General features: G+C 35.9%; 1 protein-coding gene across 7 annotated transcripts in view; it reads right to left on the reverse strand.

Annotated features, from left to right (window-relative positions):
* Positions 1–239: 239 nt before the first annotated feature.
* The window catches only part of Phkb (phosphorylase kinase regulatory subunit beta), a 210,975-nt gene continuing 193,134 nt past the window's right edge, over positions 240–18,080 (reverse strand). For 5 of the 7 annotated variants that reach the window (XM_087199370.1, XM_087199367.1, XM_087199366.1 and 2 more), the window contains 5 exons: positions 11,762–11,896; positions 6,804–6,933; positions 3,511–3,618; positions 1,428–1,568; positions 465–784 (listed from right to left, as the gene is read on the reverse strand). In XM_087199370.1, coding sequence (XP_087055496.1) covers positions 647–784; positions 1,428–1,568; positions 3,511–3,618; positions 6,804–6,933; positions 11,762–11,896 — 652 coding nt within the window. In that variant the 3' untranslated portion in view covers positions 465–646. Of the gene's footprint in view, positions 785–1,427; positions 1,569–3,510; positions 3,619–6,803; positions 6,934–11,761; positions 11,897–18,080 lie in introns of all 7 variants that reach the window. The other 2 variants (XM_087199368.1, XM_087199365.1) reach the window with 1 other exon arrangement.

Consider the following 18,080-nt stretch of genomic DNA (forward strand, 5'->3'; position numbering starts at 1 on the left):
ACAATGCCACTTAAAAATGTTCATCATTCTTCCAATATCTTTTGATTCACAGTAAGCATTACTAGTTGGCAAATTCATTTTAATGGCAGAAAGGTGTGAATTCAGTCTAAACAGCAAAGATTCATTTTGATGCGACATTCTTTTCACTCCTTCCTTCCCTTCCTCCCTCCCTCCCTCCCTCCCTTCCCTCCCTCCTTGCCTCCCTCCCTCCTCCCTCCCTTTCTTCCTTTCTCTTTCTTCTGACAGGGTCTTGCTATATAGTCCAAGCTAGTCTTGAACTATGATCCTCCAGCCTCAGCCTCCCAAGTGCTGAGATTACAGGCGTGTGTCACCATGCCCTGCTCTGATGAACTATTTGATCGTAAGACATGCAGCAGTGAATATTCAATTCATAAGCTATTTCTGTTGTTCAGTAAAGGTTATTGTAGGTGGTGTAATCAAGAAGACTTTTTCACTTGATTAAAAGATTTCTCACCATTAGACTGGCAACGGCATGCAAAAGGTCCATCACTTTCCCAGGGGTGTGGCAGTCACCTCACCATTAAGACCAGCTCATGCATAAATGGCCTCCTTGATTAAGCTTCAACACAAAACTTCACACACTGCTAGGAAATCAGTCTTAGAAGAGCCCCTTCCACCTTCCTCACTAGCTAACCAGACATGAATCCTCATTGCTTGTCTTGACTTCTCCTTCCAGCAGCAAATTCATCACAACCTTTGTCAAATAGCTGCATGTTCCTCTTTTTCCCAGGGGTGGAGTGTTGTAAAAGGAAGTCATGTCATCCTACATAGGAAAACAGTAAGCAAGTTGTTTGATATTTTGTATAGAGTTGACAGGTAAGATCAGTGTCAGCCTAGAGGGAAAAATAAATTCACAGAAGATTTCCTCATGGAAAATATGAGCTTCCTGAGCTTTTCTTTCATTTTCCTGAAACATCTGCTCAGCATATAAAACAAAGACAGACATTTTTAGTATTCTCTTCTTTGATGCCAATTTTTATTTACTTAGCACACCTTTTCACAGATATGAGTTTAAAATATTAAGTAGGGAGCCTAGAAGGAACCATATTAGGTAGTATACAGCATCAATGTAGCCTGTTCTGCATTCCCAACTTCCTCAGAAGTCCATTTCATAGCTTTCTGGACTCAATGACTCTTCCTTGGTTAAAAAAAAACATTTTAACTGCCAACTATATAAACAAAATTTATCTCTTCCTAGATTTTTTTGTCTGAACTTCATAGCTGAATTGACTAGTAATTAACTCAAAAGTGATATTAATTCCTCAAAGAAGTCAGATTGCCTCTCAAGTATCCTATTTTGTACTCTGCGAATGTTTTATAAGCTAAATGATAAGAGATTAGGAATATTTTGAAGAATTGAGACAGTGAAAAGCTGTTTTCTACAAAAAGCTGTTTTTGCTACTTACTTGTTTTTTAATTTCTTTTAGTTGACTCTCATCTTTTTGAAATTCATGAAATGCTTCTTTCACCAGTTTGTCTAGATCTACTTTGTCTTGAAATTCTAGCTCAGGGTTTCTTTCCAGTACAATGGATACAACCATTAGTAACTAGAAAAGATAGACATTGGAAGCCAATTATATGAACCATAGTAGTAACACAGGGTGGACATGTTTTCATTCTTAATCAGACTGATGGATGACATTCATATCCCACAAAGTGCTCTAAATGAGGCTTAAAGATCACCTATGGATGGAATCTTCCTAATTTTGAAAATCACCGGTATAAGTTCTATTAGGAAATTGCACATTTTTCCATTGCATATATCTCTATAGGTATATAGAAATTATTTTAGTCACTTAAATAAAACTGGAAACTTAGAAAAATGACTTTCTTAATCCTGTAAATATTATGTGGTACTCTATTTACCAAAAGCATCTGAACTCCTCTGGGCCTAATCCTTGTTGGCAAGACACCAAAAACAGTGTGCAACTGAGCAGGAATGCCAGGGAAGAGGAACAGGGGACAAAGCCAGAGAAGGCAATGGTGATCAATGGTGGCTCAAGGGCTAGGTTCTAACAATGCAGAGCCTAGCTCTTTATGATTCAAAATGAGCATTAAGTCGAAGTTTCTCAGTGGCTAGTGATTTTAAAAAATAAATACTTTAACTCTGGCCTTTTCATGACATGAGTATTACCTGGACTGTGCAAACTATCTTAGTTTAATGAATGCATCACCATATTTGGGCCCCTGTACATTTACACAAGTGGTAATGTGACAAACTCTTACACGCAAAGCTTGTGTTTGCTATGCCAATGCCTGACAAAGGCTTTCTGATGAGGCTTATGTATCCTTCTTTGAGCACTGAACAAGAAACAGACCTCTTAATTACCAATTTGGAAATCTTACTGAGTGTATTTTCATGTAAATGTTTCTTTCTACAAGAGAACTTAAAAGAACCAAAAGAAACATTTTCAGTAAAATCCAGGGCTCACAATGTGCAAGACCCATGGGACAGGGTTTTAGCCAAGAGAATATGAAGTTTTCCTGGCACTCTACAGGAAAATTTCTTCTGCAAAAAATCAGTGAGAAGGGCTTCTATGTCCATGCTATGTCCCAGAAGCTAGGCACCACACATGGAAGGAAGGGGAAGGTCTTAGCACAAAGAAGGTATTCAGCCTTCAAATAATTCCATCTTTTCCTGACCCAACTGTATCTCACTCCCATATTCTATGGAACTGATTAGTTAATCTTTTTCCACATCTTGGGACAGCAGAGATGAGGTCAAATTGCAGCTCCAGAAATGTTGGATTATAAGAGGTGTGGCATCCAGTTTACCACTCACTGCTAACTTCTGTACTAGAGAGATCTTACCTACCTTCAAGAAACACATAGTCTGATCAATACTTTCCAAGAGAAAAGACAAAATGAGAATAAGCTGCATTTAAATCCATCATTTGGGGGTTCATTATATATCTGAGATAATCTTTTAAAGTAAAAAAGGGCATATGTGTACAGGTGCCTGTGTATTTCACATTTAATTTATATAAGCATTGGCACAGCACAAAATTACATGTCTTCTCTATACAGGTGATCTTTGGAAAGATGTCCCTCAAAAGATTAACTATGATGAGCTCCTGTTAGCGGGGGTGTGGGGGTTTTTCTTTTCTATAATTTTCTAAACTATTGAAACTTTCTAGAATAATAGTGTATTATTTCTGTAAACAGAAAATAACCTGAAAACAAAATTAATAGAAAAAGATCACTTCTTCTCTTGTTAAGGTGTTACTGAAGCAACTGCTGCTGCACGGTGAGAGTGCCGCTGAAAGGCTGGGCTCTCCGTTTTTCTACCCAGAAGGCGTTTAAAGGTGTTTGAGTTGCTAGGCACCTTGACTTGGGTCAAGGATGGCCATCTTCTAGAAGACTCCATTGGAGGAGCTGAGAGTTAAGTGAGGAATAAAGTTCTTGCTCTTCCGGGCAGTTTTCCTAGGCTGGTTTTTAGGGAGTAGACCGAAAGCATGTTTTTAGCAATTTACATTTGTAAATACAAACCTCCACAATTATCTGTCTGTACTTTGGCTGGTCAATGTTTCCCAACATGTCTTCAACAAGGAGAGAAAAATTCATCTCATACATGGTCATATCTGACAGGGTTGGTTGCTGAAAAAAATAACTCCACATAAACATGTTGCTGAATATCATACTCTGGTTCTCATTTACTAGAAGAATTTCATCTTCTAATCAATAGTCTTTCAGTTTCTATAAAACCTTAGAGAGCATTTTTGTTTCTATGATTGGATTTTATATATGTCAAACTCCTGGAGCCAATAAGCTGATTACTGTGATAAATTAAACCTCTCATTTTTAGTAGTTCTCTTCATTATATTAATATTTTTAGAGGAAAATACATTACAAAGCCACTTCACTACAAGACAGGAACAGCCCAAAACTGAGACAACAAATAGAGTACATATTGCTTTCAGAATTAACATGGGAAGTTATGCTTGCTGTCAAATTTTACCATGTAAGTCTCTTGCTACTGAATTTACATAATTTCTGTGGTGGTCCTTTCTGAGCTGGTAGGACAAAATACATACAAACAAGCAAAAACAATACATGCAGAAATGGAAAGGAAACAGAAAACAAAAGCACAGCTAAAAGAATTTTCTCTACTCTGCCCTTTATCTGTCATTTAAGACAAGAGTATTATACAGTCTTCCATCCACTTTTCACAATCAAATGAAAGCAGAAAGTAAACTCAAATTCAGATTGAAATCTGGGCATAGTGAGTAACTCTTAAAAGACAGGAGGGAAAGATTCAAAAGTTAGACTTGTGTGGATGGAGTCATCACTAGAAGTACCAGCAAAGAGGAGAAATACTTATTTTTTTATCTTACTGAAGATTTACATTGAAATTAACTATGGCTTCAGAACAATGTATATCTACTTACTACTCAAAATGGGACTGAGGGGCCCTTTGTTGTTCTCTTCCAATCAAGTGATAGCAAAGTTGTTCAGCTTGGTATAAAATCTTAGTTCTGTACTCAGTACATCTGACTCCACAGTCAATATAACCCAACATATTGTTGATGTTCATGAATAGTACCAATTTGGGAAAAATGAAGCCCAACTGCCAAATATACTTATAATTGTTTAGATGTCTAACAATGGATTAACAAAGCAACAAAAGGAAAAGAAGACCCTTTTTATGGTTTTACATTAATTACTTTTAAATCTATCTCATTTAAAATCACCTGAGCCACTATGTAACTGTGACAAGCTTATAGGAGAGATAACAAACTTGCCTTATTACCTACTAGTCTAAGAGGAATTAGGGTTAAGCAGTTTAGCAGAGACGATAAAAGCCTCAGAAACCAAACTGCCAAAGTTTCATCCCCTGGGCTACCTACTTACTAGATGTGACCTTGGGAAAATCATTCAGCTGTACTTCAGTTTCTTCCTCTGACAAGTGGGAATAATACAGCACTTTTCTCACAAAATTGTTATGATGATTAAATGTGCATTTGAAAGGTACATGGAGCATAACAATACTTAACATGTATCTATTGTTATTGTTAGCAGTAGGATACTAAAAGTGAGTGACTTGCCCTATCAGAGAATCAAAGGAAACCTGGTAATAAACATTAGTGGGTTGAGACAGGTGGCAACCACAGTGCACTGCCTGTGAGTGCAGAGATGAGGCTCCCAGAAGCAGCAGGATGCTAACAACAGGGACTCTGTCTCTCCTTCCAGGAGAAAGGGTCGCTCCCAGGGCAGGAAGGGAAGGGCTTGTGTAGCTATGCCAAGAAGCAAATAAAAACACTCACAGTCCCAGAATAACACAGTGGACCCTCAAATTATGACCAGCCTGACATAAGAACAACTTGGGTTAATTAGGTTAATGGAAGATTCATCTGCCTCTTGTTATCTATGGTGTGACCCAGGTAAACATCCAGATCTTAGCTGTATTGACTCACATCCAACTTGAGTTACAACCAGCCCTTGAGAACCAATCCAGTTTGTTAAGTCAAGGGTCCACTGCATAAAGCAGTGATGGTGAACCTATGGCATGCATGCCAACATGGGCTTTTTATCATTGAATGCTCTAAAGGGTTTTCCATCACTGATAGAATACTTTGAAAGGTTTTCATTTACATTTTGGATTAAGAAATACATTAATGTAATTACTGTGAAAGGTTAAAAAGGGTTTCAGTGAAAAGTTCACATTGTTCCCCACCAGACACACAGTCCCTCTTCTTAAAAAAGAATGTTACAAATTTCTTGTGTGTTCTTCCAAGGATACTTTTGTGTATACATAAAAGCAAAAGGAGTGTGGATGTGTGCATTTCAGAATACATTGTAAAAAAAAGCTCTGTCAAAATTAATTTGTTTCAAGTTTAAATACTATATACAAAAATAGTACTCTGCCTTTTCTGTGTATATAAGCAGAATGATTTCCATGCCAGGATTAAAAAATATAATAATCACATCAAAGAAGCAGGCTAGTTTACATAACTTAGGAAACCAAATTCAGGAAAGGACACTGAAATTTGTTTGGATCACAGGTAACTTATACTACCTCAAGTAAAATAAGTGACTATCTATTCATTGATCTAAAAAGTGACTACATTTTTCACATTCAATGCAAGTTGCGGATTCAATGTAAGCAGTGATTTCCTTATCTACAGCATCACTGGGCTACCTTGATTCTTAGGCTTGACCAGGTTCTTTCTCTGCAATTTTACATTTTACTGCTTGTAAGGTCCCCCAGCACTAGCCTACCACTACTTTTAGTGGTAAAGGGATAGTCCTACTGAAAATAAAGCCAATACAAGAAATCCTAAATTCACTCAAAGTACACAAAGGAAGGAAAGTTCACTCTGCAAGGTTTGGCCATGTGGTGCCTCTAAAGAGACCCTCCTTGAAATACCTGAATATGACAGAAAAGCAAGTTTTTTTGTTTACAAGGACTCTAAAATTGAAAAATAAAAGTAACTCAGCATGCAGGAAGTGTTTCCATCCCCAATGACTGGACTTGTTATTTTCTAATATTTTATTTATTTATTTTTTAAAGACAGAGTCTTGCTATGTAGTTCAGTCTGGCCTTGAACGTGGAGTGATCCTCCTGCCTCAGTATCCCAAGTGCTGGGATTATAGGCATGAGTCACCATGCCCAGCTCTAGTATAGTATTTTATCCCTTCAGGTATCTGGATATCCCTTCTTTGAATACTCACAGAACACTGATAAGCAGAAAAGTTATTTGTAGTACAGAAGGGGAGGATGCTCTCCTCCTTTAGGTCCCTTTGGAAGTTTCTTTTCCTGATGAAACATAGTGGGGCTTTACCTGTGGCAAATGCTTGCCGGCTACAATGATACCATTGGGTGTGCGCTCCAGGATCTGCCACACTCGGTCATAGAACCCAGGGGGAGTTCTATTCAAAGACCCATCAATCTGACGCCTATTCAGCCAGCATCTGTAGACCAAAGGAAAATGCCTCAGAACTGACAAACAAGCTTGTTCTGGTAGAAAGCAAGGCTTTCAGAGTGGATTAGCTATCCAGTAGGGTGAGTAATAAAAGCCCAAACCCATCAACAATGTGTATCTGCCATGTGTTACAGATGTTAGTAAATATTTTATAGTGAAAACAGAGCTTGCAATAGGGGAGGAAATCTCTAAGATTAAAAAAATTTGAACAGATAAAGTAATTACTCTCTTGTAAACTATAAGTTGTTCACTACATGATCAAATGATTTTCTAATATACAAAGTAGTTCCACTTAAAAACATAGCAGCCCAAGGAAAAAAGAAAAAGAAAACAGGAGCAACAAACTTTATAATAATTTTTGTAGTTTCACATATAATAAAATATAGGCTCTGTGAAGGCATACAAATCACAGGACTTAATCATTCCTATACATCTCTTCCACAAGGGTACTTAATATTTGATGAATGAATAAATGAGTCCTCAAAAAGCATTATATGTAATGAAATTCCCTTGTAACGTATGAACTTTAAAAAAGTTTGTTATTTAAATACAGCTAGAGAGGGCTGGGGATTTAGTTCAGTGGTTCCACCACCTGCCTTACAGGCAGCTAGGACCCGAGTTCAGTCCCCGGTACCAAAAAAATAAAAAAATTAAAAAAATAAAATAAAATAAATACAGCTAGAGTCTCACTGCTGGAAAAAAACAGATATAAAATCTTGCATGTCATAATAATCAGAACATAGTGATAAGCCAAAATTCTAGTTCTCTTATTTTCATGGATTAAGTGTTAAAGATAGAATACATCATTTACAAACTGCTAAAGACGTAGAATTTGTATACTTTCTAAAGAACACAGTGATGCAGTAGTATATTCTTACAAAAGGTAAAGGAACAGATATATACATACTTTTTACATTTGGCATTTAAAAAGCCAGTAGGGTGAAATGTGTAGTGCACCACACGGGAGGCATGTAATGACCAACAATATTTCTAGGTATGAATGTAGCTATGCAGAATACAGAAAAGACACTTGGTTTTGTGAAAGAGGGCCAGTGAAATATGACAACTTTGTAAGGAGACATCTTTTTGGGGCTGTACAAAGTTTCTTTTAATGTACCCAGGCTTGCACTGTGAGTGCAGTGTTTTCTAAAATGAATAAGCTCAAAGGTTTAGGATCTATTGGTGATTACTGCATACCCCACACTCTGCATTTGATCCCCCACCCGCATCCCCCAAAAAGGAGAATGTAAAAGGAAATGTGAGAATTCTCACAGTACAAGTGAGGAATTATTTTAGAATATCTTTTTCATTTTTTGTCATTTTATTTTGAAAAACCTTAGACTTACTGAAATTACAGAGATAAATTCATAAAGTTTTTATGTTCTTTATTTGGTTTTATTTAGCTTCCCTACTCTTACATAACTATAGCACAATTATAGAAACTATGAAATGAATACTGAACAGTAACAATAATCTATGGACCTCATTCAGATTTCATCATTTTTACCATTAATGTTTTGATCCAGGACTCCACATGGCATTTATATTCTGTGTCTCATAGGAGGGCTCCTCTAAGCTGTGACAATTCCTCAGCCTTTCCTTATTCTTTCATGACTGTCATGTTAGACATGTCTGCTGTTTTGCAGAATTTTCTTCAATTTGAGGATGTCTGATGTTTTCTTATGAAGAGACTAAGATGATGCATTTTTGGCAAGAATATCCAGAAGTGATGCATTTTTTTTCAATCTATTTTATAAATGGGTACATGGTATTGATGTGTTACCACTGGTGATGCTAATCTTAATCATTTGCTTAAGGTAGAGTCTGCTAGGTTTCTCCACTATGAAATTACTTCTTCCACCCTTTGCAGTGAATAAGTATTTTTGAGTGTAAGTATTTTTAAGTTATGCAAATTTTTCATTCCTCATATTATTTTCATCCTGCAACTGTTCTTGCCTGCAAGAATTATTACTGTTGTATTTGCCTAATAATGAATGACTTCCTATTATAAGTATCCTATTTATACTTATTAATTAGGATTTTGCCAAAAGTAGGAGCCCCTTCTCTCCTACTATTCATAGCAGCATGCATTATGGGATATTTACTCTATGGGCTATAATCCAATACTATCATTATTTATTTTGTTGCTCAAATTGTCCCAGCTATAGCCACAGGGACTCCTTCCAGTTGTCTCCAGTGGCCATCTAACACATCTTTCATATTTTGAGATTTCCTAACTTTCTAGCACAACGTGCTCCAGGCTAATCTTACATTTTTCCTGCCATGCCTTGAAACCAATCATTTCTCCAGGGAATGTTGCTTTGTTCATTAGAGAATAGTATTTAGAAAGCAAAAGTGATGAGTGTGTTGGCACATGCTTGTAAGGTGGAGGCAGGAGGACTGCCATGAGTCTGAGGCCAGCCTGGTTACACAGTAAGTTCAAGGCCAGACTGAACTAATAAATAGTGTGACCATGTCTCAAGCAAAACAAAACAAACAAAAAAACCCAAAATGTCTAGAAAGCAATATCTGGGTACTACATTTGCTCAATACTATCGGAGCATCATTGTTTCTAGGTCATCTTAGTAAAAAGAGCTGGGAAATAATGGCTGTATATGCATATCTACATCCACATATCCACAGGCACTTCTGTGTCTATCTGTATGAAAGACTATGAATTCACACCAATATTATCACTTTAAATCCAGCCTAGACTTTCTTTCTTCTCTATTTATAACGCTGTCATTAATAGTGAAAAATCTAGTTCTCATTCATTAATCTAAGGTAATATCTAGAAATGTTAATCTGTACATCTGTGAGAAAAAATTTTATTAGCCAGAGTACAGTATTTATGTGCAGTAGTTTTTCTTTAGTCTCACAGAATCCAGTCAGAGCAGTGTTTTCCAGTGAGACTTTGATTAATTCTTTTCTTCCCACCACCCTCAGTGTGGTAATGTTATCCATTTGGAATATCATAGGCTCACTTATTACTGTCATCCTGCCCACACTTCTCCTTTCTTTCTATCCTGCTTCCACCTACTCTCTAAAGGTGACCGATTGTATTAGTTTTTGATTTATCCTTCCTGTATTTCTTCTATACAAATGAGCAGATAAACATGACATTTCTTTATATCTCGTTTCTTACAGGAAGAGTAACATATTACAGAAGTTCTTTTGTATTTTACAGTTTATAGAGATCATGCTCATTCTTTGTAACAGCTCCACAGTACTTTGTTGTATAGACACACCACATAATAATTTCTTATGTATAGACATTCAGGTTATAGGAATTCTCAAATTTTCATTATAACAATTTAATGAATAATCTTATGCATATTTTTCATATTGTTTGTGGAATATCTTCAAAGTAGATTCCTAAAAGGATTACTGGATCAAAGAGTCAGTGAAAATATAGATCTTTTATATGTTGTTAAATTCCTGTCCAGAAGGGCTGCACTCATCAGTTACATATGAGAGAACCTGTTTGCAGGCACAGTCTTACCAAATGTTTATTATACTTTTAAACTTTTGCCAGGGTGAAAGATGAGAAATGGTTCGATATGTTTTAATTTAATTTGGTCTTAATTATAAGTTAGCTTGAATATCTTTATAAGTATCTAAAAAACATTTTATGTGTTTTAAATGAATTTATTAGTCATGCTTTTCTCCCATTTGTATCTTGGATTTTTTTTTTGGTGCCTATCTCAATTTTTAAGAATTTTTGGATATTATCTCTTTGTGGCATATATTTTGTTTTAGTTTCTCAGCTGTCTCATGACATCTATCTTTTTTTTACACAAAATATTGTTTTAAACTATTACTTTATTAATCTTTCCTTTTGTTGCCTTTGAGTGATAGCTAGAAAGCCTTTTCCAAACCAAAGTTAAAAAGTAATTTGCCCATGTCTTCTCTTAGCACTTGTTTGATAAGTTCATTTAGATCTCTAATCTGTTTGGAGTTGACTCTTGTGTATGACATAAAATATCTGATTTTCTTTTGCAAATGGCTATCCAGTTGTCCCACTGCTACTTATTTAAAATTTGATCCAGCGACTTGAGATGCCACCTTCCTCATATACTAACATTTAAATAAGTATTTGCAGATCTACTTCTAAGAGTTTGTTTTCTCTGCAATGGGTCTATTTATTTGTTCATGCACCAATATCACAGTGTTTTAAATAAAGAGATAATGTTTTAATGTTTATTATGGCAAGTCATTCTTTTATGTTTTCTGGTTATGTTTGCATGTTAGTTTTTCCATATGAAGTTCAGTATTAATTTGTCTAACTCTATAAAATAGCTGTTGGAATATTACTATAGGTGTACTCAACAAGGTATAATCTGCAATACAGATGCAACTCATAGTACTTGCTTTGTTCTTTTCTTAAGCTAGCACAAGTTAAGTTTATGGAAGTGCTTAGCCAATGTTTACAGTCTATTTAGAGACAAAGAGTCACAGGAAACATAGATAATGTTACCATATCCAATCCCTTCTGCCAAAATAGATGCTGAATGCTATATATGAATGTTCAGAATGGGAATTAACCAAAATAGTGTGGCATTTTGTGTGTTACATTTTGTACAGAATAATAATGAGGAAATGCTTATAAGACACACCTGAAAAAAGTATAAATTTCAAATCAACCAAAATCAAACAGACAGATATTTTAGTCTTTTATATTCTATTCAGTAACATAGGCCCTGACACTGCTGCATTTTATTTCTTATTACTATCTATTAATTTCAGACATCAAGTTAAAAAGTATGATGTTTCTATACATTCAGAGTGTCCTATAGGTAATAAAAGGCCCTCATTACCTTCTACTCTGTTGAGGCTGCAGAACATCCAACAGAAGTTGTTTAACTTCACTAGGTGACAGCTGATATAAGTCTTTGGCTGGCTTGTCTCCGCTACGGATCTGAAGTTCATACTCCATAGCATGGATGATCCACCTGAAACAAAACAGAGGAAGCATGAATCAATAACTCTGAAAATAAAATCATTTTGTGCTTCTCAGTAATGCCCTTAACAACAGACCTATCCAAAGGGGTATAAAGAAAAGGTCATTTGAATTTCCTGAACTGTTGATACAATTACTTCCATCAAGATGTGTGAAATGATTAAACTCTTAATTGAGGCCTGCTTGTGCACATGTAGTTGGCTGTAAAACACAAAAATAGGCCAGACTACTTAGGTTTCTACTGGGTGAAATTTTACCAATTCAGTACTGCACACAAATTGCTACTGCATACAAATCGCTGCCACAGTATATTTTCTTAACACTAGACACACGCAAAAAATAAATGTGACATAAGTAATGCATTTAAGAAATGGGCTGAGATATGCAATTATGTAAATATTTCTTTCCTAGGAACAAACAAGCAGTTAGTTTTTAAAAAGGAATACCAGTTTCCTTTATTTTGCAGTCATTCTTTTGGGATTGGAGGGGAGAGAGAAGCCTGCCTTTGAAATACAACGATGCAATTAGTTATAACTTAATTATAGTATTATATTAGAGAGTGTACTTTAACCAGTATACTTCAGTAAAGCTAAAATATTTCATTATTTTATGTGTATTTTTATTTTTTAATTTGAGAAGCTTTTAAACAGTATTTATGTAGTTTTATCTCATTTCTTTTATGCACTGTTTTCTATAGAAAGAACTACTTACGAAAACCAAAGAAAACTGCAAGTAATACTGTCCCTTAGGGAACCAGAACTCTATACACTATTAGGAAAACAAAGGAAATTATTTTTACACAGCAGATTTCTATACTTTATCCTTAAACCCTCTGGTGAATTCTCAGCCTCTCTCCTCCTTCCCTCTCCCCTTTTCTTCCCTCCCTGCCTTTCAGAAGTGGGGCCCAGTGGAAGTCTTACAGTCATCAATGTGTGCCTGCCTGCTGGTGAAAGACAATGGGACCCTGGGACTGGACCCCAGCCCTTCCTCTTCTTTTCTTTGGATTCCCAGCCATGAAATGAATAGGCTTTGCTCTGCCACGCAATGCAGCCTGGATGTGCTGCTTCACAAAAAGCAAAAGGGCCAATTAATCTATCACGGACTGAAACCTCCAAAACTGTGGGCCAATAGAAACTAATGCCACATGTGGGTCAGGTTTTAGATCCTGATTCAAATGCACCAATTGTAAGAAGTTATTTTAGGGGCATATGGAGAAATATGAATATGAAATGAGGTTTCTGTGATATTAAAGAATTATTACTAATTGTGTTTGGTATGATAATTGCATTATATTCATTAAGAAAACATCCTTTTTGAAGAGATATATACTCACTAAAGTATTCATAGGTAAAAGTCAAAATGTCTGGGACTTGCTTTATAATATATTATAATAGCAACAAAAAAGACAAAGCTAATGTGGCACATGTAAATTATTAACAGTGGTTTACCAGTATCAGAATGAGTATATAGGAATTTACCAAATATTTCTACTGATACACATTCAAAATTTTTCATAATGAAAAGCCAAAACAAAAAAGACAGACTTACATACTAAATCTGTCACCAGCTATGTTCCATTGGCAAGTTATTTTTCAAATGGCAGTATATTACCCATTTAACTAACTTTATAAAATTATTTTGAGGAACAAATAAGACAATGTATATAAAATGGCTTTTGAAATCCTAATGACTCATAAAGATGTTAGCATAATGTTACACTTCTACCAACAATGCAGAAGGATTCTTTTTTCCCCATGGCAAAAACCTCCACTATAAACAGTAAAATAAAAGACAGATAATAGGAAATAGGGAGAGAGATCTTTTGCAAAAGGGAAGGGGACCAAGAGATGGGAGGGGGAAGGAGAGAAAGGGATGAAAAAAGAATTAAGACTTCTTGTGTACATGTACCAACTCCCCGTGGTGAATGTAATCATTATGTACTGCAAACATGTACTAATAAAAAATAAAAATTGAAAGAAAAATGTTAGTAAACTCCTATTGTATGACTTCTCAGACTCAGGTTAAAGTAATGTAGTATTATAAATTTGTAATTCAAGTATTGAAGTTACTTAAGCAAGTGCCCCATCTAATTAACTTCTGAAGGTATCCTCTTCTAAAATAAGTAACATTTTCATTTTTAAAAGGCTTTCTTTCTTGGGCCGGGGATTTAGCTCAGTGGTTTCACCACCTGTTGCGCAAGCACAAGGACCAGAGTTTGATCCCCAGTACCAAAAAAAAAAAAAAAAAAGCTTACTTTCTTTAAAAAAATTTTTTTGAGACAGGGTCTTGCTATGGTATGTAGTTCCACCTGGCCTTGAACTCACTATGTACCCAGGCTAACCTTAACCTCACAGTGATCCCCTGCTTCAGCCTCCCAAGTACTGGGACTACAAGCATGTGACACCATGCCAGGCCTAAAAGACTTACTTTTAAAAATTCTCCAACAATTTGAGTTATTAAAACTAAACATAGTCTATCACACTTATCTTTTAAATTTCATAGTAGCATACACAAATATAGCTGGAGACCTACAAGTTTCCCCTTAGGTTTCTTTTATTTATAAAGTCTCAGCAGTTTCATGAGCATATTCTAGAAAACACTGCATCCAACAGTTACCAAAGAAAGAAGTCGACTCATTTTTTTCTTTTCTTTAACAAATGAGTATAATTATTTGTCATGTTAATTAAAATATACTCATTCAGGCGGGGGATTTAGCTCAGTGGTTTCACCACCTGCTGCGCAAGTGCAAGGACCCGAGTTTGATCTCCGGTACCAAAAAAAAAAAAAAAAAAAAAATATATATATATATATATATATATATATATATATACACACACACATTCAAAAAATATTGTCCAAAATAATCTTTGCATACTTTAAATTTTTCAAAAGACTAAAAAATATCAAAAGCATTAGACATAAACTACCAACATAGCTGTCAAAGACTTAGTGAGAATAAATTATCAAGTAAGTAACACACTTAAAAAATCAAAGACATTTTATCTATATATAGGACTATCAATGAAAAAAGGCATGGGAAAATCTGACTTCTTATCTTCATTCTCACTGACAAGGTCATGAGACTTGATTTAGCAATTCTGGCATAAAATCACTTATATGCCAAAATGGGGAAAGAAAGGAAAAAAAGAAAGAAATGGGGAAGGTAAAAAGAACAAAGGTTATCTTTGAAACAGATCTTTATACATTCGGTCTGACTAAAGAAACAAAAAGACACTCTACTTGCCAATAAGCAAACAATAAAATAGCAGATACACACAACTGACCAAATCAACCTTCACACATACCATGATTTGACTTGAGGGCTATGAATTTCTAAGGACACCTGGGAACAAACATGTACTGATGTGGACTAGTATTCCCGTACAATCTTGGGAATAAGCTTATCCTTTGAAAAACTGTCTTGTACGGTTACTGTTGTACATATGAGCATCTTTCTTTCCAACATGCCCCAGTCAAGGAGTAAAATATCCAATAAAGTGCATGGAAATCAGATACCACTAGAAAACCAGATCGTTGACATTTTCTGGGGGAAAAAATGCCATAAAAAATAGCACTGATCCTTGGCAAGAAAAAAATTTTAATCATCATTTTGATATTATCTCAAGATAATAAGAAGGATTTACTGTTTGTTGTTAAACAAATAAATGCCTTTCATACAAACAGTTTTCTAGGCCCTATGTTATAAATAGAACTGTCCCTTACCTCCCACCATGCCTACATTGAAGCCCTAGTCCCAGTGTGATGGTGTTTGGAACTGGGACCTTTAGGAGGTAATTAGGTATAGATGAGGTCTTGAGGGTGGGGCCCTTATAGGGATTAGAACCTTTTCAAGAAGAGACACCAGAGAACTTTTTCTCTCTACCACGTGAACACACAGGAAGAAAATGGCTGTTTGCAAAGAGAATACAGCCCTCATCAGAAACCAAAATAACTGGGACTCTGACCTTGACTTTCCAGCTCTAGATATGAAGAAATATATTTCTGTTGTTTAAGCCATTTTATTTAAGATATTCCACAATGTCATCCTAATATGACTAATACACCATATAAATGGAGATGGGAAAGTTCCAAGAAGGGACTTTTCTGCTTCATCTATATTAATATGGAGGATACGACAATCACATGCAGCAAACTGAGCTTCCAGTTTGGGAAGTGGAGAATGCCTTACTCTACCCCAGATGTAATCATAATAGAATAGAGGTAGGAGAGCTCTATCATCTCATTTTCCTACCTCATATTAAATGTCAAAAGCAAAGACTTTAGACAAGAGTGTCAGAACCATGACAGTGAACTTGGAGCTCTAATTTCCTCTTTATGGCATAAGCACTGTTGTAGTTGGTATATTTGACACCAACAGTCTTCTGTAAGCACTGAATGTGTGATCCACAGATGCCATTTTGGACATCAGACCACAAGATATGTCTGGATAATAATTGCTTACAGAATGTCTTAGCAGTAGGAAAAGCAGAGATGAAAACGACCTGATAAATTCTCAGGGGTTTTCTCTCTCCAAAGCCTGACTGACAGACCTGCCACAGAAAGCAGCTGATTGGAGGTCTTTACAGTAATGGGCCTGTCAGGAACTTGATCTATTTCAACATGAAAACTGGTGCACAAATCAATAATGAGACAGCAAATCAAATCATTATCAGACTAGAATACCATTCCTGTGAGCAGGTTAATTTTGTTCACAGGAGGGTCTGATAGCAGTTAAGCTGGAGAAATTACATTGGAAGCATTAACTTTGGAAAAAAGAAAAAAGAAAAAAGAAACAGTGGTCTTGGTTTAAACAGGAACTGAGGCAGTGATATAAATGAACAAATTTACAATAAATATCTCAAGAAAGGTTTAATCAGAGATAAGATTACATGTAGTGCAGGAGAATTCTGGGTAAGATGTACTGTGATTAAGACTAATATTCTTATTTCTTAATGTTCATTCACCCTGATGAATACTGGCATTTCAAGAAGAATATTGTATGAAATCTGATCCAGCAATCTATATACTTAATGATAATTAGCATTAAAAAGAAACAATAGTAAGAAGCCAGATAAAAATGCACCTGAGATGCTTTATTGTCCTATAGAGAAGTAAAATAAATAATGTATTCTGTAAATACCCTTCCAACCTTTCTTTTAAAATCATGCTGTCTGGAGCTGCCACGATCAGGAGGCGTCTTGCCCACCTCCTGCACTTCATGACTTCCCTCCCTTTGTGGCCCGATTTACCCTGCCAAAATAGCCCAGAGTGCAAGGAAATGTTCCTTGTACTCTGTTTATTGTAATCCTAGTTGACATGGTCCTAGGAACAGCAAGCTTGCATATCCCTGTTCCCACCAGCCTTATCAGTCAGCTGGTCTCAGAAAGTATTAGAACAACAAATTACCAAGGACACCCTGCCCCATCTCCTTGTTTGTACTTCCCCTCCTCATGCCTTAAATATAGTGACATGCCCACCTCCAATGGTCTTCTCTGCTCAGCAGGCGGGGAGGTCCCATCCGGTCCAGCTTTAATTGTCTTTTGTTTTCTGCATCTTCTGTTGCCCTACTCAGACCCTGGACCCTTGCCATGTAGGCTATGGCATCATGCTATAATAATACACAAAAGACTTGGAAGCAGCTACACATTCAACAATTTATAAAAAATTTGACATGCAAAGACTCTATAAATGAATAATTTGCTGGCCTATGAATGAATAATTTGTCCACCAATTTTTAAACAACTAAAAATCTTCCAAGGACTACTTCAAGGTAAATTTTGATAAAGAAATATACTCACTAGGGCTGGGGATTTAGCTCATTGGTTTCGCCGCCTGCTGCGCAAGTGCAAGGACCTGAGTTCGATCCCCGGTACCAAAAAAAAAAAAATATATATATACTCACTATATATTTGCTGCTGCTGATAAATAAACACGCAAGTCATTCACTTAAAGAAGAGGAGATTTTAGAAAAAATTATTAAGAAAAAGTAAAAGATATAAAATCTTTCCTGAAATAGCTCAGTTAGGACAGCATTAGACTGAAGATCAAAAATATATAAAAAGACAAAAGTATATTTTTCCTCTTCAGAATAGTACTATCACAAGCTGCAGGATAACTGCCATTCTCTGAAGTTGTCCGGATTGTTCTACAGCAGAAACAGCATTCCAAAAGCTTTC

This window comes from Heterocephalus glaber, unplaced genomic scaffold (assembly GCF_053883595.1).
Source record: "Heterocephalus glaber isolate CG9 unplaced genomic scaffold, H.glaber_assembly_v1.0 deba00001707, whole genome shotgun sequence".
Classification (NCBI taxonomy): Eukaryota; Metazoa; Chordata; class Mammalia; order Rodentia; family Bathyergidae; genus Heterocephalus; species Heterocephalus glaber.